Raw genomic sequence first — 21,231 nt, 5'->3', positions numbered from 1 at the left:
CAGCCGCTGCATGAACCTTTTAATACACAAGGGTTAGCACCAGTTCTCTCAGGAGCTCTGCTGGTGCAGAGACTGTTGGAACTTGCAGCTGTGAACAGGAGGGAGCACATGAAAGCAAGAACATCACTTTGAGCTACAAAACCAAGAATGAGCTGTGTTGTCACAGGTGATCTGATCTGATCTGCTGGGCTGTGCATTTAGGTTTTCTGTGTAATACTCAAGTGATCTAGAATATGCTGAGGCAGATACAGGCTTTAATAATCTGACTAAAATGTGTTGTCTTCTTCTTTCTTCTCTTCATTGGGTTAAAAGGGAAATAATTGAAATGTTGCAAGAATTCAGCTTATCCATGGATCTCTTGTTTTTCTTTCATGCTACCTTCATTCTACCGGATTTCACCAAATCCTACAAGGATTTTATGGCCATCTTACAGCCCGGCAACAGTGCCAAGTGGGCACCATTAAACCAGACTCCTCCTTCACAGCTTTCTTTTCAGCACTGTTTGGATTTGCAGGGAGGAGCAAAGAAAAAGAGAATTATAAACAATGAGGTAACAATTAACTTTAGAAATACATATACTGGTCCCCCTGCAACCACATAATGTTTGGTCATCACACACACCGCTTGAAAAATTAAAATTTCAGGGCTTTTAACTACCACAGCCTTAAGCACAGCAATAGCTAAATTAGAAAGGATTTCTTTCGAGGGCACTGCAACAAAATCCTGGTTTGGGGAGGCTGGGCTTGGGTTCTTTATGAGCTGTTTGTTTTTACCTCCTCCATCTCTAAAATATCCCCTCGTCACACAGAACGGTCCGTACACCAGTGACTTGCCTCTTGAACGCTCTGTGGAGTCTCCACGTCCTCCTCTGTTGGTTCCTCAGACTCTCCTGAAGGCCGTGCAGAGACTCCACATCTTCCTCGCGCGTCTTCCTCCTGGGTGTCCTCCTCCTTCGTCTCCTCCAGCATCTCCAAAGACACAGGTTCGAAAGGAGAAATTCCGAGCCTGTTTGAAAAGAACAGAAAGGCAGTTTTGAAAAGCAGATAGCACGACATTTACTTTTCATGTCCTTTCTCTTTCTCTCTCCCTTGTGAAACACCACAATTGAATAAGATCAGCACACAGACAGGAAGATGCTCAGTCACGTTCATTAGACGCAGCGCCAGCCACTCTCAGCCCAGGGCACGGTTACCTGCAGCCAAGGCCCCTTCCAGCTCCCCTCGGTCGCTGCTTTCTCTATCGCAGTCAGTGCCGCTGTTCAGTGGCCTGAGCCGGTAACCCAGACAGCGCATCTTCCTCTGCCTCGCCTGCCCTGCGTGTGTCAGTGTGGTGCCGAGGCTTTCTCCACCAGGACACCTCCAGATTGAGAAAACGGGTACTGAACATGTTTCTGGAAGTCACCTGTTTTTCTAGGGGAGGCAAAAATGCTTTTCCCAGCAGAAGTCAGCTCCAGCCCTTCTCCCTTTATGCTGTTATGACTCTTGTCTTCCACCCTGTGCAAACTCTGAGCTTTCCAAAGCCCAGATTCCCACCCTCCAGCTCAGTCAAAACGCAGCATTAAGACTTTCTTTTGCATTCAGTTATTTCATGTTCACTCTTAAGATCTCTCAGAATCTTCTCTCTCTTCTGAGTCTCCTTATTTCCATCTTTTAGAAGCTTCTCACCTCTGCTGAGGCTGCTTCTTGCAGATCAACACCTGCCAGAAGCTCCCAATGGTAAAGTTCACTGCGAGCCTTTTTCTTTCATATGCTACCAATATACACCCGGTAACCATTTCAATCTGACCCACCCAGCTTTGAGATGCACCTTCGTTTTGATGCCAAAAATGCATCTGCAGTTCACAACAGTGACACAAGGATCCTGTGGGACACAGGAAACGTTTCCATTACTAACAAAAAAAGTGTCAACGATTTACAGCCTGCAAGTGATGCGTATCACTAGTGATGTGTAAATACTTGCTCTTGCTGAGATTCACCTTCATACTTGGCCCTCCCTCCTTCCCGTGGTTCACTCTACCCATGCTCTTTTTTTTTGCTTTCATTACATTCTTCGAGACAGACTTCTACCCATTTGCAAAAATACCAGGACAAGACAACAGAAACCCTGGCTGTGACCTTTAGGCACTATTACAATGCAAAGATAGACTGTGCGATAGAATCATTTTGGTTGAAAAACACCTCTAAGATCGTGGAGTCCAACCGTTCCCCACCCCCGGCACTGACCCGTGTCCTGAGACCCTCATCTCAGGTCTGTCCAACCCTCCAGGGATGGTGACTCCAGCACTGCCCTGGGCAGCCTGTTCCAATGCCCAACAGCCCTTTGGGGAAGAAATTGTTCCCCACATCCAACCTCAACCTCCCCTGGCGCAACTTGCGGCCGTTTCCTCTGCTCCTGGCGCTTGTTCCTGGGGAGCAGAGCCCGACCCCCCTGGCTCCAAGCTCCTTTCAGGCAGTTCAGAGATCAGAAGGTCTCCCCTCAGCTCCTGTTCTCCAGCTGAACCCCCAGGTCCCTCAGCCGCTCCCATCACACTTGTGCTCCAGCTTGGTGAGGCCAAGTCCCAGGGGGCCGGTGAGGGAACAGGTGGGACTGGGAAGGGGTGAGGGGCAAAGTCATCCGTACAATGTCCAGCCTCACAGGACTGTTCTCCTGCCTGTCCAGATGTCTCCAGGAGACCCCCTGGATCAATATTCATTATAGAATGCTGCTATCACTTCTTGTATACACTGAAAAATGATAGAAAACAACTGGGAAAGAAAAACCCCTCCTTTATGAAATCGTGTTTGAAATCTTCACCATGAAGTATCTGATGGAAAGCTCTCCCAGGAGTTGTGCGAGTGCTGAGGACTCTCTCAGCCGTTCCTCCCAGCAGAGCTGTTCCAGCCTCGATCCTCCCTGTGGCTCCTCTGGCCGCTCCCGCTGTCCCGCCAGCCCAGCCGGTTCCCGAGGGAACGCTCCAGTTTCTTCCCGGTGTCCCAGCGGCAGCGCCCCGGCCCCACAGGGACCCAGCGCGGGGCTGGGGCGGGCACAGGAACCGGCAGCAGCAGGTGAGGACGTGCATGGTGGCCCCTCTGCTCTCCTTCCCTGGGGCTGCCCTGCAGTTATTGACAGAAAGAACAACTTGGTGGTCTAAATAAAAGAGGTTGCTGTGAGCCAAGAGGAGAAAACAAAAAGGGGAGCGCAGAGAAAGGGGAGGGGAAAAGACACAGACAGGGAGAGGGAAGTGGGGGAGTAGGAGAAGAATCAGAAGTGTTTTCCCTTAGAAGCAGAAAGGAAAAAAGGAAGGAAACGTTAAGGACAGAACCCCCAGCGCCGTCCCCAGCCCCGGCTGCACAGCGGCGCCCAGAGAGACGGTGCAGCCGCTGCCTGGGGAGGAGGCGACTCTGCAGCCTCCAGCTGTGGTGTCACCAGCTCCCATCGCCCCCGGGGACACGCTGCCCTGACAAGGCTGGTGAGGCCGCCCCGCTCCAGGGACTGGCGCAGCCACCGCGCCGTCCTGAGCAGGGAGGCAGCAGCCAGTTCTCCAGCCTCTGCAGGGATGGGAACAAGAGCGGGGGCCTGGCCCCGCACCCCGACCCAGAGGGAGGGCAGAGCCCTGGGGCTGACGGGCTCTCCCCGCGCGCCTCCTGCTTAGCAAGGTACCAGCACCATTCCTGCACTCCCCAACACAAGCCCTGGCTCCGGAGGCACGAGGCACCTGCTGAAGTCTCTGGGCAGAAGCTCAGACTCACCTATGTGTCGGAAAGCGCCAGCTTCTTGGCCGGTGGTGGTGACATGGTGCTGCTGGGCTGCGGAGCAGCTCTGGCCGACAAGAAGGCTTTCAGCTTTGCCAGCACCAGGCTGGCAGAAGCCCTGCCGCGAGGGTCCCTTCCCGGTGTGCCGGTGTTCTCCCCGCTGCCCCACGGCTCCTGGCCGGGGATGGGCTCCGGCAGCCTGGGGGAGGCGGGCAGGGGCCCGGGCTCCCAGCAGCGCTTCCGGGGAACCTGCGCTTTGGCCCCACTGGTGTGACTGAGGCCGTAAAATCCTGGAGCCGCTCTGGGCGCAGGTGGCGGCTGCGAGGAGCGCGGCCTCTTGGGCCTCGGGGCTGCGTCACTGGGAAACGCTGCAGCCACGTGTGTGGCTTTCCGGGCCAGCTTGGGTGACGGTGACCCAGAAGGCAGCTTGACACGGCCAGGCAGGCTGGAGGCAGCTTTGGAAACGGGACCCTCTGAGCTCTTCCCGGGGCTGGGGATCCTGAGGAAGGCAGAGCAGGGCACGTGTTAACTGCCAGTGTCTGAGTGACAACAAGGGGCTGGAGCTCTCCCTACCACCCTCCCCCGAGACAGCACACGCACGTGGGCACTGGGGCTGCCTGGGCCAAGCTCCTTCCCACACCCAGGCACGTGTCCCCAGCCCCGTCCCACGTGCTGAGCAGGGGCAGAGGGGCCGGGGACACAGGGCGCGCTCACCTGAGGTAGAACAGCACATACGCCTGCTGGTTAAGGACCACCTTGATGTTACTGGGGCGGACCACGCTGTCATTCATTTGGTACCACTGCCCGTCGCTGGCCTGCGGAGGGAGAGAGAACGGGGTCGGGCTGTGTCCAGGGACGCTCCTGGCCTGACGAGCAGCAGGAACAGCGCCCGTCGGCAGAGCTCCGCTCCCCAAAATCCCCAGGTGGCCCTGGAGAGGTGAGGGTTCTCTGCGAGAGCAGAACTCCACGCTTCCTGTGACGGAGCACAGCCTGTACCCCGCGGTGCTCCGCACCACGCACGTCTGCTGAGCACCCTCCTGTCTGCACATTACACGGACCCCCGAGCGCCCGCCGGCCCCCAGCACAGAGCGGTGCCCAGAGAGCGCCCTGGGCTCACCTTCACGTAGCAGTAGTAGTGTCCTGCGTGGCTGCTGTACCCCGAGTGCACCAGCACCGCGTAGAGCCCGTACATGACCGGATCCCCGCTGGTCTGGGACATGTACGGGCGGATGTTCAGGAGCTCAGGGTAGCCCACGTCCTGCGGAGAGAGGATGTCTCAGGAGCCTGCACAGCAGGTGGCAAGAGCAGCTCAGCTGTCCTGCGAGTCCCGTCTCGCGAGGGAGGGGGAACCCGCTCTCCACAGGCAGAGCCCACGGTGAGGAAGACGCCGGGATGAGCCAAACTCCCACGGCAGCGCACAGCTGGGGAAGGGCTGCAGGACTGCGGCAGAGCTCGCACCGCGCACAGAACCACCTCCCACCTGCTCGGGGCAGCAGGGCCTCGGGACAGGACACAGCCCCGCTCTGGATGGCCGAGCACCCACCTTTGTGATCTTGCCTCCAGTGAAGTCGGCAAAACGCTTCAGAGCAAGTGTGAGAACCCTGGGGGCTCGGTGGATGGTGAAGCGTTTGGTTGCCGACACTTTGTTCTTGCATCTGCACAGGGAGAGCTTGAGCTGTTCACACTGTTCCACCACCCAGGTGCTTGCCAGCCCTGGCCAAGCCGCAAACCCCACGGAAATGACCCTGCTGAGAGCGGGTACCGCTCCAGGGCGCCTGCTCACGGCCAGGTCTGCTGGCTCAGGTCCCCGTCTCAAGACGGGGGAGATGAGGAGTGACAGGCTTCATCGCCGGCTTCACAGCCACGTACCTCACGGTTTAGCGGTGGAGCAGGTGGAGAAGCCCTCCTGTACTGCAGCTGCCCTCCTGCTTCCCACCAGCACACCCGCGGCCCTTCCCGCCCCAGCCCGCAAACTCACTTGTCACACCGGTAGGCGTTCTCTCCGCCCAGCAGGTCTGGCTTCACAAACAGCTCCAGTGCCTGCTCTACGTTTGCGGCTTGCTGCCAGGACAGAGGAGAGGTCAGGGCCAGGCACAGGAGCCAGCGCAACAACAGAAGCTGATCCCCTCTTGCCTGCACCGTGCCTGACGCTGGCAGGTTAAACAGCCTCGAGCAGCAGCGGTGCAGCTGCAGGAACATCCCTGCAGAGCAGAGCTCCCCCCACCTGACCCTGCCCCGGTACCGTGATCTCCACCGGCAGGTCCAGACAGGGGTCAAAGGTGTCCGAGACTGCTTTGCACATCAAGCACCTCACTGCAAGAAAAGAGCAGTGAGCACCCCCTGGCACAGCACGGCACCACCGCCCCAGCACAGCGCAGGCAGCTGCCGTGTTCCCCCTCTGCGCGTTTGGGCTCTGGGATGGCAGCACCAGCATTCGCAGCCTGTACGTGCTGGGACAACAAGTGTTGCTGGACAGCTGGCAACGTGGGTTCCTTTGCTGGTGGCAATGAGCTGGGGACCCACAGCTTCAGCTTCGTGACCCACAGATACCAAAAGACTGACCAGCTGCAGCTCTGCATAATTGGCACATGCTTAGTGACTTTCCCAAGTCACTGCAAGGCTCTCGGGAAACAGCAGCCCTGAGAGTCACAGGCCCAGGCCCTGGCAGCCAGCACTCACCACGGGACCGCAGGGAACCGCCAAAGATCTGGTGGATCAGGGTGGTGGCTTGGGTCTGGCGATCCAACCTAGAGACGGCAGCTCGGATCACACAGCGCCCGCCCCAAGAGCCACCCCCACGGGCCAGCGCTGTGTGCTCAGGATCCAAACCCAGCCCAGTCACAGGATGTGGGGACAGAACCGCAGCTGTGCTGGGGTGGAGGCGTCAGGAGAAGGCAGAGAGCAGCCCAGCAGACGAGGGGACCAGCAGACAAGGGCAGTGACGGCCACCAGAGGCCCCACGTACTCGGTGCAGTCGGGCAGGCAGGCCTTCTGCATGGCATCGACGGTGAAACGGAGGAACTCGTGCGCGTCCTCTTGCCTGCCCCAGCGGATGTGCGGGGCGATCTCTGCAGGAGAGGGAGGGATCAGGCGCAGCTCGCGCTGCAGCAGGGGCAGGTCCTCCCGCCCCCCCTCGGGCAGGGACTGCGGGGTGTGAGCTCCCTCGGCCCAAACCAAACGTCAGGCTCATGTCGGCCGTGGGGGAAGCCCCACAAGGCCCATGAAGGCCCTGGCAGGCTCAGTGAGTCGTCTCAGAAGAACCTCTGCCAAGACCTGCCCTGATCTCAAAGGTTCTGCTCCTGCAATGGTCTCTGCCCTCCTGCACGGCTACAGGAGGGGACGCGCGGGCAGCCATCCTTACTCTTGAGGTCTCGGACAAAGGACACTGGCTTTATCACGCTGCCGCTGTTCGCGAACGCCTGCGTGACGTGGTTCTGCATGACGCACATCATGCAGAAGCCGCTTTGGTGACCTGGAGTGGGAGAGGAGAAGACAGGACGTTGAGGACAAACCCATCTTAGTCCTGGCTGTGTGCAGCACAGACAGAGCCGCTCAGCCGCAGGATGCAGAGCTCGGGAACACTGCTACGGCCAGGAGAAGTGGATGCTCCCGTATGCAGGAATGTCCTCTCCACGCAGAAACGGGCGGGCGGGAGCAGAGAAGGCACATCCCGGCAGGCGCACAGCCCCGGCACAGCCGTGCGCAGGGTGCTGAGCGCAGCCCCGGGACAGGCGGCGCTCCCCTCCCCACTCACAGGCGCGGCTGTGCTCCTTGGACAGCAGGTAGTTGGCGAGCGGTGGCGTGTACGTGAGGCACTGCAGGGTGGCGTTGAGGAAGCAGGTGTTTCGCAGGTTGAGCAGCCCGGCGCCGATGCGCTGGACACGCTGCCACTGCATGGCGAGGCGCCCCGCAGGGAACAGCCCCTTCTGGGGCGCAGGGACGCCGTCCCCGTGGCGCCCCGGGGTCCGGTCGCTGCCTGCGGGGAGAGAGGCGGGTGAGCCGCGGGCTGCGCAGCGCAGGGAGAGCCCCCCGGCCCTCTGCACCCACCCTGCTTGCCCGGCTGTCCCTGCTCAGCGCCGCGGGGGTGCTCGGCGGGCTCGGTGCGGGGGCTGAGCAGCAGGTACTTGGCCCGCAGCAGCTCCGGCTGGCCGGAGAAGCCGTGGCTGGCGGGCTGGAACTCGATCTTGTGCAGCAGCACCTTCTTGGCCGAGGTGCTCAGCAGCCGGCCCAGCGCCCCGGCCTCGCCCGCGTCCCGCCGCGCGTTCAGCAGCTCCCTCGGCTTCGCCGTGCCCGCCATGGCGTGTCACCGCACGTGCCACGGCCTCAAGGTCGCGCCGCTCTCTCGTCTCTCCCTCTCCACCACCACACGCGCTTCCCGCGCCTCCTCCTCAAGTCCCGCCCTTCGCTGCGGTTCTCGCGCTCGGCTCGGCCCACTGACTCCTCCCCTCGGCTTCGCCGTCCGCTCCGCTCCGCGTCCAGAACAGGACTGAGCTGCGCCCGCGCGTCCCGGCAACGCCAGCGGCGGAGCCTGCGGGGGTTGGTTGTGATGCCATCGCGCTCTGGACACGCCCCAGAATCCCTAAATGGTCACACACTGTAGTTTCAGTGCAGGGGAACCTGGGCACAGTGGTGGATTTGGCCAGCAAAAGCCTCTGCAAGTCTTACAAGGCCAAGACGCAAGGTGTGCGCTGGGGGCAGAGCAAACCTGGTGTCCCGGGACAGGCTGGGATGGGACCGGCTGAGCAGTCCTGAGGAGAAGGGCGTGGGACTTATGGTGGGTTTATGTATATTTACTAGTAGTATATTAGTATTTCGTTATTTTATTAAACTGTGTTTCTCTCAGTCCAAATTTCTCCCTTCACTTTCGATTCTCTCCCCTGTTGGGAGGGGAAGGGGTAGGGGGTGAGTGATCAGCTGCCGTGGTTGTGTTGCCAGCTCGGGTTACACCACGACACGGTTGAAGGTCCAGAGGAACATCTGTCATGGTGGGTCAGGGGCACATGAGCTTTGTGGAGCAGCTCAGTCAGTTGGGCCTCTTCAGTGCTGAAGGGGGCACAGGGCACTGGAAAAGCAGTGACTCCTGCCTGGGGAGATGATGGGGGAGGCAAACCCTCCTGCAGTGGCGGCTGGTGGGACAGAGGCAGCAGCCACCAACACCCTCCAGGGAGCTTTGAACGGAGCATCAGGAAAAACTGAGCAGGCGGTGGTGCTGCCCTGCAGCAGGACACCCGGGGACTCTCGGAAACAGGTGTAGCTGAGGGTCTCTGCAGCAGAAGCCCATGGGACTAGTCAGGGTGACATCATCCTGTGCTTAGGAGGTCTCCAGTCCCACCTTGATCCACCTTGATGTTTCCTGGCCAGTGTCATTACCCCTGTGGTGCTTTAGGCTGTGAAGAGAATCAAAACGAGGTGACTTTCATTTTCCGTGCTGGAATGCAGGGTGGGAGATCAGAGCTGCCGGGATCCTGCTGCACAGTCCGGCCTCAGAAGATTCTGTCCGGGCACTCCAGGGCTCAGGAGCAGCGGGTGCCAGTCACAGCACCACATTCTCATTTTGCCTTCCTTTGTGCCTTTTCAGAAACCTTGGGGTCCTTTGGCTAAAAGAGAAACCACCACCGTATTCTACCCCTCAGCCTCCTACCAAAACCAGGGAGAAAATATATTGATCAGGCATCACCAAAAGGCAATTCTGTCTAAGAGTTGTAATCTTTAAATATCATTTAAATATAATTTAAACAAAGGAATAGCCCTGAGAGCAAAACTGCCCCTTTAAGAACCTCATGCCAGAGGCTAACTACTGAAGAATTACACCTGCTTTGACAAGGAAGGACATGAAAAAGCTTCAGTTTTTCTCCTAAGAACAAGGAGTTCCCTTGCAGCACGGTCCTTTTTCTGCTATTAGTGACAGTGGCACGAATTCCAAACCACGCTTGAGAGCCGCTTTATTTTTCCTTGTGTCCAAAGCCCATCCCGCTCATCCCTGGGAAGGACTCCTGCCAATCTCTGCAAAGCACATCTCTCCAGCCTTGTGTCATCCACAGGTTTCTGTTCAGCCCAGGACACTTCTCCCCGTCCCTTCAGCACACGGCCAGCTCTCAGGTTTGCAGCTGCATGGAGTCAGGCCGCTCCCCTCAAAGTCTTCCCTGCTAAAGTCTTCTCTACGTGCTGATTCCAATATATGGCCTCATATGATGTACGGCTCCACGCTCCTTCTGCAGAGCTCCATGGACGGGGCAGTCTTCCTCTGTCTTTCATGGTTATTCACCTTCGCTTGTTTTGTTTTCTTGTTGTTTGGTTTATTTGTTCTGTGGGGACCTCTGGAGCTCCTCCGGCCAGGGTCACCACTACCCCCCCAGCTCTCCCCAGGGCCAGGAGGGAGGCAGGGGTGCCGGGATCAGCCCAAGGGTGCTGGCCACCAATGTCCAATGTGCTCCTGAAGTCTCTCTCTGCTCTGCTGTCACGGAGGCACCCCGAGGTTAGTTTAAGGGACAACAGGGTCCAAAACAACTTTTATTAAACCGGGGAGAAACAGGGTTTTAGCACTCCAAAAGTGACTTAAATAAAGGTTCGGGTATCAGTTGAGGAAAATTATTAAGGGGCAGCAACTAATACAACAGGCGGTCCACAGAGTGCATGCACGTGGCTTCACCAAAACAATGCCGGAGCCGGCCCTGAGTCCCGGAGAAGCACACACTTGCCTGAACACGGTGTGGGATTATTTTTAAAGAGATACACGTACTCGTAGTGAGTACGGGAAGTGTACACTCGCTATTCTGTGAGGGTAAATTTATAATACACTCGCAATCCTGCGAGGGTTAATTTACTTACACGTGGAAATGTGCACGGAATATTACACGTGCTTATGTGGAAGCACGGGAGGAAAATACACTCGCGATTGTGCGAGGAAATAATTTATACACGTGCTCGTATTGAGCACGGAAAGCTACGCGTGCAAATGTGCACGGAAAGTACACGTGCTTGTATTAAGCACGGAAAGTATGCGTGCAAATGTGCACGGAAAGTTACACGTGCATATGTGCACGGAAGGAAAATACACCCGCGATTCTGCGAGGATTAATTTTACGCGTGCTAATATTGAGCACGGAAAGTTACACGTGCATATGTGCACGGAAAGTATAAATATACTCGCAATCCTGCGAGAAGTTTTACTCACACCCGTGGCGGTGAGGCAAGCGGAGTCTCCATCCCGGGGGGGCTCTCGGCGGCAGCATCTTGATCGTGCTCCGAGAGACCCGTGACGATGGGCGGAGTCTCGACGAGAATCCCGTTTTTATATTGGCTGATCAGATCTGACTGTGGGCATTCTAGAAGCTTCTCTGCGCCCCCACCCTGGCTGTGGGTGCCCCTGAAGCCTCCAAACATCCCCCACACTGGCCGCAGGCGCCCAGCGCCTCCCTGGCGCCTCGGCACTCCCTTCTCCTAATGGCCCTTGCCAGGGGCTCTGGGGCCAAACAAAAGAAGCTGTTGGCCTCAAGTAGCAGAGAGAGAGGGAGATGTGCCTACTCCTTCCATACTGAAGGAGGGAGGGGAGAGAGGGGGGTTTGCATTCTGCCACATCTGCCCACACTGACCCTCACCTGCGCAGGGAGCAGAGCCCTGCCGGCCTGGGGCAGGAGTTGGGGTGTTTCCTCCTTCCTGCCAGCCCCCACAGACACCCCACTGTCCTCACTGACCCTCGTAGACGACCTGGAGCTTCTCCTGGCACACGTCTGCCTGCTGGCGCCCGATGAGCCCCAGGCACACACAGCCCGTCACGCAGCCCTCTAGCCTGCCTGCCCAGAGACCCAGCTTCCTGCCACCAGCCCCACGGGCCTGGCCACGCACCTTCCTGCCCCTGGGCAAGGCTGAGCCAGGGCGGTACCCCGAATGGGGAGACCAAGAAGGCTGCGAGAGACCCAGCAAAGCTCCCACGGGGAGCCCATGTGCGAGCCCGGGTGCAAAAGGGCAGCAGGGATCCCCGTGGGCCCCACATGGGGCAGGCAGGGCTCTGCAGCTGCCCGGCAGATTTGGCAGCTGCCGTGGGGCAGGGGGGGTCCCTCGGCAGGGCTGTGGCTCACCCAGGAACACGACGGCCGCCTCACACAAGGGCTCCTGCGGGCTCTGCAGGTTCGGCAGGCTCTGGCGCAGGTAGTCCTGCACTCTGCTGCTGTGCTCCCTGAGCTGGTGAGAGCACCAGGGGACAGGGCTGGCGCAAAGCCTCCCCCGACGCCCAGGACTGGCCTCGCCTGCCTTCCCCTGCCCAGACACCCATGGTGCCCAGCACGCAGCTGGCGCCGCAGTCTGGAGGAGCCGGGGGCTGGGTGTCAGAGTCCATGAGCAGCCGTCCTGAGTGCCACCACGCCAGCTTTATTTACCCGGAGCCATCCTGCTCCTTCGTTGGCAGCTTGCTGGATCTGCACTCTTTGCAGAAAGACACGTAAACAGCTCCTTCTTCTGCTTCTTCACCCCCATCCTGAATTGTGCTCTGCCAGGAAATGGGAGAGACAAAAAAGTAAGGGAGAAAGAAACAGGGTCCCTGCACAAGCACCAGCTGCAGACACCAGCAACCCAAGTTGCCTCTTTTTAGCTGCCTTGACTTACCTGGGGTTTTTTTGGACTTCAAATGAAAGCAGAGAGGAGCTGAGTGCACAAGTTACTGTACGCGCCAATGAAAGAGGTAAGAACTGAACCAGAGAGTCCAGATCTCCTGAACCCACCACTGACAGCCGCTGCATGAACCTTTTAATACACAAGGGTTAGCACCAGTTCTCTCAGGAGCTCTGCTGGTGCAGAGACTGTTGGAACTTGCAGCTGTGAACAGGAGGGAGCACATGAAAGCAAGAACATCACTTTGAGCTACAAAACCAAGAATGAGCTGTGTTGTCACAGGTGATCTGATCTGATCTGCTGGGCTGTGCATTTAGGTTTTCTGTGTAATACTCAAGTGATCTAGAATATGCTGAGGCAGATACAGGCTTTAATAATCTGACTAAAATGTGTTGTCTTCTTCTTTCTTCTCTTCATTGGGTTAAAAGGGAAATAATTGAAATGTTGCAAGAATTCAGCTTATCCATGGATCTCTTGTTTTTCTTTCATGCTACCTTCATTCTACCTGATTTCACCAAATCCTACAAGGATTTTATGGCCATCTTACAGCCCGGCAACAGTGCCAAGTGGGCACCATTAAACCAGACTCCTCCTTCACAGCTTTCTTTTCAGCACTGTTTGGATTTGCAGGGAGGAGCAAAGAAAAAGAGAATTATAAACAATGAGGTAACAATTAACTTTAGAAATACATATACTGGTCCCCCTGCAACCACATAATGTTTGGTCATCACACACACCGCTTGAAAAATTAAAATTTCAGGGCTTTTAACTACCACAGCCTTAAGCACAGCAATAGCTAAATTAGAAAGGATTTCTTTCGAGGGCACTGCAACAAAATCCTGGTTTGGGGAGGCTGGGCTTGGGTTCTTTATGAGCTGTTTGTTTTTACCTCCTCCATCTCTAAAATATCCCCTCGTCACACAGAACGGTCCGTACACCAGTGACTTGCCTCTTGAACGCTCTGTGGAGTCTCCACGTCCTCCTCTGTTGGTTCCTCAGACTCTCCTGAAGGCCGTGCAGAGACTCCACATCTTCCTCGCGCGTCTTCCTCCTGGGTGTCCTCCTCCTTCGTCTCCTCCAGCATCTCCAAAGACACAGGTTCTGAAAGGAGAAATTCCGAGCCTGTTTGAAAAGAACAGAAAGGCAGTTTTGAAAAGCAGATAGCACGACATTTACTTTTCATGTCCTTTCTCTCTCTCTCTCCCTTGTGAAACACCACAATTGAATAAGATCAGCACACAGACAGGAAGATGCTCAGTCACGTTCATTAGACGCAGCGCCAGCCACTCTCAGCCCAGGGCACGGTTACCTGCAGCCAAGGCCCCTTCCAGCTCCCCTCGGTCGCTGCTTTCTCTATCGCAGTCAGTGCCGCTGTTCAGTGGCCTGAGCCGGTAACCCAGACAGCGCATCTTCCTCTGCCTCGCCTGCCCTGCGTGTGTCAGTGCGGTGCCGAGCCTTCCTCCACCAGGACACCCCCAGATTGAGAAAACGGGTACTGAACATGTTTCTGGAAGTCACCTGTTTTTCTAGGGGAGGCAAAAATGCTTTTCCCAGCAGAAGTCAGCTCCAGCCCTTCTCCCTTTATGCTGTTATGACTCTTGTCTTCCACCCTGTGCAAACTCTGAGCTTTCCAAAGCCCAGATTCCCACCCTCCAGCTCAGTCAAAACGCAGCATTAAGACTTGCTTTTGCATTCAGTTATTTCGTGTTCACTCTTAAGATCTCTCAGAATCTTCTCTCTCTTCTGAGTCTCCTTATTTCCATCTTTTAGAAGCTTCTCACCTCTGCTGAGGCTGCTTCTCGCAGATCAACACCTGCCAGAAACTCCCAATGGTAAAGTTCACTGCGAGCCTTTTTCTTTCATATGCTACCAATATACACCCGGTAACCATTTCAATCTGACCCACCCAGCTTTGAGATGCACCTTCGTTTTGATGCCAAAAATGCATCTGCAGTTCACAACAGTGACACAAGGATCCTGTGGGACACAGGAAACGTTTCCATTACTAACAAAAAAAGTGCCAATGATTTACAGCCTGCAAGTGATGCGTATCACTAGTGATGTGTAAATACTTGCTCTTGCTGAGATTCACCTTCATACTTGGCCCTCCCTCCTTCCCGTGGTTCACTCTACCCATGCTCTTTTTTTTTGCTTTCATTACATTCTTTGAGACAGACTTCTACCCATTTGCAAAAATACCAGGACAAGACAACAGAAACCCTGGCTGTGACCTTTAGGCACTATTACAATGCAAAGATAGACTGTGCGATAGAATCATTTTGGTTGAAAAACACCTCTAAGATCGTGGAGTCCAACCGTTCCCCACCCCCGGCACTGACCCGTGTCCTGAGACCCTCATCTCAGGTCTGTCCAACCCTCCAGGGATGGTGACTCCAGCACTGCCCTGGGCAGCCTGTTCCAATGCCCCACAGCCCTTTGGGCAAGAAATTGTTCCCCACATCCAACCTCAACCTCCCCTGGCGCAACTTGCGGCCGTTTCCTCTGCTCCTGGCGCTTGTTCCTGGGGAGCAGAGCCCGACCCCCCTGGCTCCAAGCTCCTTTCAGGCAGTTCAGAGATCAGAAGGTCTCCCCTCAGCTCCTGTTCTCCAGCTGAACCCCCAGGTCCCTCAGCCGCTCCCATCACACTTGTGCTCCAGCTTGGTGAGGCCAAGTCCCAGGGGGCCGGTGAGGGAACAGGTGGGACTGGGAAGGGGTGAGGGGCAAAGTCATCCGTACAATGTCCAGCCTCACAGGACTGTTCTCCTGCCTGTCCAGATGTCTCCAGGAGACCCCCTGGATCAATATTCATTATAGAATGCTGCTATCACTTCTTGTATACACTGAAAAATGATAGAAAACAACTGGGAAAGAAAAACCCCTCCTTTATGAAATCGTGTTTGAAATCTTCACCATGAAGTATCTGATGGAAAGCTCTCCCAGGAGTTGTGCGAGTGCTGAGGACTCTCTCAGCCGTTCCTCCCAGCAGAGCTGTTCCAGCCTCGATCCTCCCTGTGGCTCCTCTGGCCGCTCCCGCTGTCCCGCCAGCCCAGCCGGCTCCCGAGGGAACGCTCCAGTTTCTTCCCGGTGTCCCAGCGGCAGCGCCCCGGCCCCACAGGGACCCAGCGCGGGGCTGGGGCGGGCACAGGAACCGGCAGCAGCAGGTGAGGACGTGCATGGTGGCCCCTCTGCTCTCCTTCCCTGGGGCTGCCCTGCAGTTATTGACAGAAAGAACAACTTGGTGGTCTAAATAAAAGAGGTTGCTGTGAGCCAAGAGGAGAAAACAAAAAGGGGAGCGCAGAGAAAGGGGAGGGGAAAAGACACAGACAGGGAGAGGGAAGTGGGGGAGTAGGAGAAGAATCAGAAGTGTTTTCCCTTAGAAGCAGAAAGGAAAAAAGGAAGGAAACGTTAAGGACAGAACCCCCAGCGCCGTCCCCAGCCCCGGCTGCACAGCGGCGCCCAGAGAGCCGGTGCAGCCGCTGCCTGGGGAGGAGGCGACTCTGCAGCCTCCAGCTGTGGTGTCACCAGCTCCCATCGCCCCCGGGGACACGCTGCCCTGACAAGGCTGGCGAGGCCGCCCCGCTCCAGGGACTGGCGCAGCCACCGCGCCGTCCTGAGCAGGGAGGCAGCAGCCAGTTCTCCAGCCTCTGCAGGGATGGGAACAAGAGCGGGGGCCTGGCCCCGCACCCCGACCCAGAGGGAGGGCAGAGCCCTGGGGCTGACGGGCTCTCCCCGCGCGCCTCCTGCTTAGCAAGGTACCAGCACCATTCCTGCACTCCCCAACACAAGCCCTGGCTCCGGAGGCACGAGGCACCTGCTGAAGTCTCTGGGCAGAAGCTCAGACTCACCTATGTGTCGGAAAGCGCCAGCTTCTTGGCCGGCGGTGGTGACACGGTGCTGCTGGGCTGCGGAGCAGCTCTGGCCGACAAGAAGGCTTTCAGCTTTGCCAGCACCAGGCTGGCAGAAGCCCTGCCGCGAGGGTCCCTTCCCAGTGTGCCGGTGTTCTCCCCGCTGCCCCACGGCTCCTGGCCGGGGATGGGCTCCGGCAGCCTGGGGGAGGCGGGCAGGGGCCCGGGCTCCCAGCAACGCTTCCGGGGAACCTGCGCTTTGGCCCCACTGGTGTGACTGAGGCCGTAAAATCCTGGAGCCGCTCTGGGCGCAGGTGGCGGCTGCGAGGAGCGCGGCTTCTTGGGCCTCGGGGCTGCGTCACTGGGAAACGCTGCAGCCACGTGTGTGGCCTTCCGGGCCAGCTTGGGTGACGGTGACCCAGAAGGCAGCTTGACACGGCCAGGCAGGCTGGAGGCAGCTTTGGAAACGGGACCCTCTGAGCTCTTCCCGGGGCTGGGGATCCTGGGGAAGGCAGAGCAGGGCACGTGTTAACTGCCAGTGTCTGAGTGACAACAAGGGGCTGGAGCTCTCCCTGCCACCCTCCCCCGAGACAGCACACGCACGTGGGCACTGGGGCTGCCTGGGCCAAGCTCCTTCCCACACCCAGGCACGTGTCCCCAGCCCCGTCCCATGTGCTGAGCAGGGGCAGAGGGGCCGGGGACACAGGGCGCGCTCACCTGAGGTAGAACAGCACATACGCCTGCTGGTTAAGGACCACCTTGATGTTACTGGGGCGGACCACGCTGTCATTCATTTGGTACCACTGCCTGTCGCTGGCCTGCGGAGGGAGAGAGAACGGGGTCGGGCTGTGTCCAGGGACGCTCCTGGCCTGACGAGCAGCAGGAACAGCGCCCGTCGGCAGAGCTCCGCTCCCCAAAATCCCCAGGTGGCCCTGGAGAGGTGAGGGTTCTCTGCGAGAGCAGAACTCCACGCTTCCTGTGACGGAGCACAGCCCGTACCCCGCGGTGCTCCGCACCACGCACGTCTGCTGAGCACCCTCCTGTCTGCACATTACACGGACCCCCGAGCGCCCGCCGGCCCCCAGCACAGAGAGGTGCCCAGAGAGCGCCCTGGGCTCACCTTCACGTAGCAGTAGTAGTGTCCTGCGTGGCTGCTGTACCCCGAGTGCACCAGCACCGCGTAGAGCCCGTACATGACCGGATCCCCGCTGGTCTGGGACATGTACGGGCGGATGTTCAGGAGCTCAGGGTAGCCCACGTCCTGCGGAGAGAGGATGTCTCAGGAGCCTGCACAGCAGGTGGCAAGAGCAGCTCAGCTGTCCTGCGAGTCCCGTCTCGCGAGGGAGGGGGAACCCGCTCTCCACAGGCAGAGCCCACGGTGAGGAAGACGCCGGGATGAGCCAAACTCCCACGGCAGCGCAGCTGGAGAAGGGCTGCAGGACTGCGGCAGAGCTCGCACCGCGCACAGAACCACCTCCCACCTGCTCGGGGCAGCAGGGCCTCGGGACAGGACACAGCCCCGCTCTGGATGGCCGAGCACCCACCTTTGTGATCTTGCCTCCAGTGAAGTCGGCAAAACGCTTCAGAGCAAGTGTGAGAACCCTCGGCGCTCGGTGGATGGTGAAGCGTTTGGTTGCCGACACTTTGTTCTTGCATCTGCACAGGGAGAGCTTGAGCTGTTCACACTGTTCCACCACCCAGGTGCTTGCCAGCCCTGGCCAAGCCGCAAACCCCACGGAAATGACCCTGCTGAGAGCGGGTACCGCTCCAGGGCGCCTGCTCACGGCCAGGTCTGCTGGCTCAGGTCCCCGTCTCAAGACGGGGGAGATGAGGAGTGACAGGCTTCATCGCCGGCTTCACAGCCACGTACCTCACGGTTTAGCGGTGGAGCAGGTGGAGAAGCCCTCCTGTACTGCAGCTGCCCTCCTGCTTCCCACCAGCACACCCGCGGCCCTTCCCGCCCCAGCCCGCACACTCACTTGTCACACCGGTAGGCATTCTCTCCGCCCAGCAGGTCTGGCTTCACAAACAGCTCCAGTGCCTGCTCTACGTTTGCGGCTTGCTGCCAGGACAGAGGAGAGGTCAGGGCCAGGCACAGGAGCCAGCGCAACAACAGAAGCTGATCCCCTCTTGCCTGCACCGTGCCTGACGCTGGCAGGTTAAACAGCCTCGAGCAGCAGCGGTGCAGCTGCAGGAACATCCCTGCAGAGCAGAGCTCCCCCCACCTGACCCTGCCCCGGTACCGTGATCTCCACCGGCAGGTCCAGACAGGGGTCAAAGGTGTCCGAGACTGCTTTGCACATCAAGCACCTCACTGCAAGAAAAGAGCAGTGAGCACCCCCTGGCACAGCACGGCACCACCGCCCCAGCACAGCGCAGGCAGCTGCCGTGTTCCCCCTCTGCGCGTTTGGGCTCTGGGATGGCAGCACCAGCATTCACAGCCTGTACGTGCTGGGACAACAAGTGTTGCTGGACAGCTGGCAACGTGGGTTCCTTTGCTGGTGGCAATGAGCTGGGGACCCACAGCTTCAGCTTCGTGACCCACAGATACCAAAAGACTGACCAGCTGCAGCTCTGCATAATTGGCACATGCTTAGTGACTTTCCCAAGTCACTGCAAGGCTCTCGGGAAACAGCAGCCCTGAGAGTCACAGGCCCAGGCCCTGGCAGCCAGCACTCACCACGGGACCGCAGGGAACCGCCAAAGATCTGGTGGATCAGGGTGGTGGCTTGGGTCTGGCGATCCAACCTAGAGACGGCAGCTCGGATCACACAGCGCCCGCCCCAAGAGCCACCCCCACGGGCCAGCGCTGTGTGCTCAGGATCCAAACCCAGCCCAGTCACAGGATGTGGGGACAGAACCGCAGCTGTGCTGGGGTGGAGGCGTCAGGAGAAGGCAGAGAGCAGCCCAGCAGACGAGGGGACCAGCAGACAAGGGCAGTGACGGCCACCAGAGGCCCCACGTACTCGGTGCAGTCGGGCAGGCAGGCCTTCTGCATGGCATCGACGGTGAAACGGAGGAACTCGTGCGCGTCCTCTTGCCTGCCCCAGCGGATGTGCGGGGCGATCTCTGCAGGAGAGGGAGGGATCAGGCGCAGCTCGCGCTGCAGCAGGGGCAGGTCCTCCCGCCCCCCCTCGGGCAGGGACTGCGGGGTGTGAGCTCCCTCGGCCCAAACCAAACGTCAGGCTCATGTCGGCCGTGGGGGAAGCCCCACAAGGCCCATGAAGGCCCTGGCAGGCTCAGTGAGTCGTCTCAGAAGAACCTCTGCCAAGACCTGCCCTGATCTCAAAGGTTCTGCTCCTGCAATGGTCTCTGCCCTCCTGCACGGCTACAGGAGGGGACGCGCGGGCAGCCATCCTTACTCTTGAGGTCTCGGACAAAGGACACTGGCTTTATCACGCTGCCGCTGTTCGCGAACGCCTGCGTGACGTGGTTCTGCATGACGCACATCATGCAGAAGCCGCTTTGGTGACCTGGAGTGGGAGAGGAGAAGACAGGACGTTGAGGACAAACCCATCTTAGTCCTGGCTGTGTGCAGCACAGACAGAGCCGCTCAGCCGCAGGATGCAGAGCTCGGGAACACTGCTACGGCCAGGAGAAGTGGATGCTCCCGTATGCAGGAATGTCCTCTCCACGCAGAAACGGGCGGGCGGGAGCAGAGAAGGCACATCCCGGCAGGCGCACAGCCCCGGCACAGCCGTGCGCAGGGTGCTGAGCGCAGCCCCGGGACAGGCGGCGCTCCCCTCCCCACTCACAGGCGCGGCTGTGCTCCTTGGACAGCAGGTAGTTGGCGAGCGGTGGCGTGTACGTGAGGCACTGCAGGGTGGCGTTGAGGAAGCAGGTGTTTCGCAGGTTGAGCAGCCCGGCGCCGATGCGCTGGACACGCTGCCACTGCATGGCGAGGCGCCTCGCAGGGAACAGCCCCTTCTGGGGCGCAGGGACGCTGTCCCCGTGGCGCCCCGGGGTCCGGTCGCTGCCTGCGGGGAGAGAGGCGGGTGAGCCGCGGGCTGCGCAGCGCAGGGAGAGCCCCCCGGCCCTCTGCACCCACCCTGCTTGCCCGGCTGTCCCTGCTCAGCGCCGCGGGGGTGCTCGGCGGGCTCGGTGCGGGGGCTGAGCAGCAGGTACTTGGCCCGCAGCAGCTCCGGCTGGCCGGAGAAGCCGTGGCTGGCGGGCTGGAACTCGATCTTGTGCAGCAGCACCTTCTTGGCCGAGGTGCTCAGCAGCCGGCCCAGCGCCCCGGCCTCGCCCGCGTCCCGCCGCGCGTTCAGCAGCTCCCTCGGCTTCGCCGTGCCCGCCATGGCGTGTCACCGCACGTGCCACCGCCTCAAGGTCGCGCCGCTCTCTCGTCTCTCCCTCTCCACCACCACACGCGCTTCCCGCGCCTCCTCCTCAAGTCCCGCCCTTCGCTGCGGTTCTCGCGCTCGGCTCGGCCCACTGACTCCTCCCCTCGGCTTCGCCGTCCGCTCCGCTCCGCGTCCAGAACAGGACTGAGCTGCGCCCGCGTGTCCCGGCAACGCCAACGGCGGAGCCTGCGGGGGTTGGTTGTGATGCCATCGCGCTCTGGACACGCCCCAGAATCCCTAAATGGTCACACACTGTAGTTTCAGTGCAGGGGAACCTGGGCACAGTGGTGGATTTGGCCAGCAAAAGCCTCTGCAAGTCTTACAAGGCCAAGACGCAAGGTGTGCGCTGGGGGCAGAGCAAACCTGGTGTCCCGGGACAGGCTGGGATGGGACCGGCTGAGCAGTCCTGAGGAGAAGGGCGTGGGACTTATGGTGGGTTTATGTATATTTACTAGTAGTATATTAGTATTTCGTTATTTTATTAAACTGTGTTTCTCTCAGTCCAAATTTCTCCCTTCACTTTCGATTCTCTCCCCTGTTGGGAGGGGAAGGGGTAGGGGGTGAGTGATCAGCTGCCGTGGTTGTGTTGCCAGCTCGGGTTACACCACGACACGGTTGAAGGTCCAGAGGAACATCTGTCATGGTGGGTCAGGGGCACATGAGCTTTGTGGAGCAGCTCAGTCAGTTGGGCCTCTTCAGTGCTGA

At 58.8% G+C, this 21,231-nt stretch overlaps 2 protein-coding genes across 2 annotated transcripts; both read right to left on the bottom strand.

Moving 5' to 3' along the window:
• Positions 1-3,728: 3,728 nt before the first annotated feature.
• LOC309441319 (ubiquitin carboxyl-terminal hydrolase 36-like) lies at positions 3,729-8,028 on the bottom strand (the record flags this gene model as incomplete). Its single annotated transcript, XM_082055953.1, has 11 exons — positions 3,729-4,230; positions 4,446-4,546; positions 4,849-4,989; positions 5,275-5,386; positions 5,710-5,792; positions 5,974-6,044; positions 6,411-6,478; positions 6,697-6,799; positions 7,093-7,203; positions 7,486-7,707; positions 7,779-8,028. 11 exons carry the CDS (start codon positions 8,026-8,028, stop codon positions 3,729-3,731), a joined length of 1,764 nt encoding a protein of 587 aa, XP_081912079.1.
• Positions 8,029-16,183: 8,155 nt separating this feature from the next.
• LOC309441318 (ubiquitin carboxyl-terminal hydrolase 36-like) lies at positions 16,184-20,481 on the bottom strand (the record flags this gene model as incomplete). The annotated part of the gene is made up of 11 exons (XM_082055952.1): positions 16,184-16,685; positions 16,901-17,001; positions 17,304-17,444; positions 17,728-17,839; positions 18,163-18,245; positions 18,427-18,497; positions 18,864-18,931; positions 19,150-19,252; positions 19,546-19,656; positions 19,939-20,160; positions 20,232-20,481. The coding sequence occupies 11 exons, from the start codon at positions 20,479-20,481 to the stop codon at positions 16,184-16,186; spliced, it is 1,764 nt and encodes a 587-aa protein (XP_081912078.1).
• Between the last annotated feature and the right edge of the window lie 750 nt (positions 20,482-21,231).

This window comes from Streptopelia decaocto, assembly GCF_964273445.1.
Source record: "Streptopelia decaocto genome assembly, chromosome: 6".
In the NCBI taxonomy this organism is placed as follows: domain Eukaryota; kingdom Metazoa; phylum Chordata; class Aves; order Columbiformes; family Columbidae; genus Streptopelia; species Streptopelia decaocto.
This window is presented reverse-complemented; position numbering and strand designations above follow the sequence as displayed.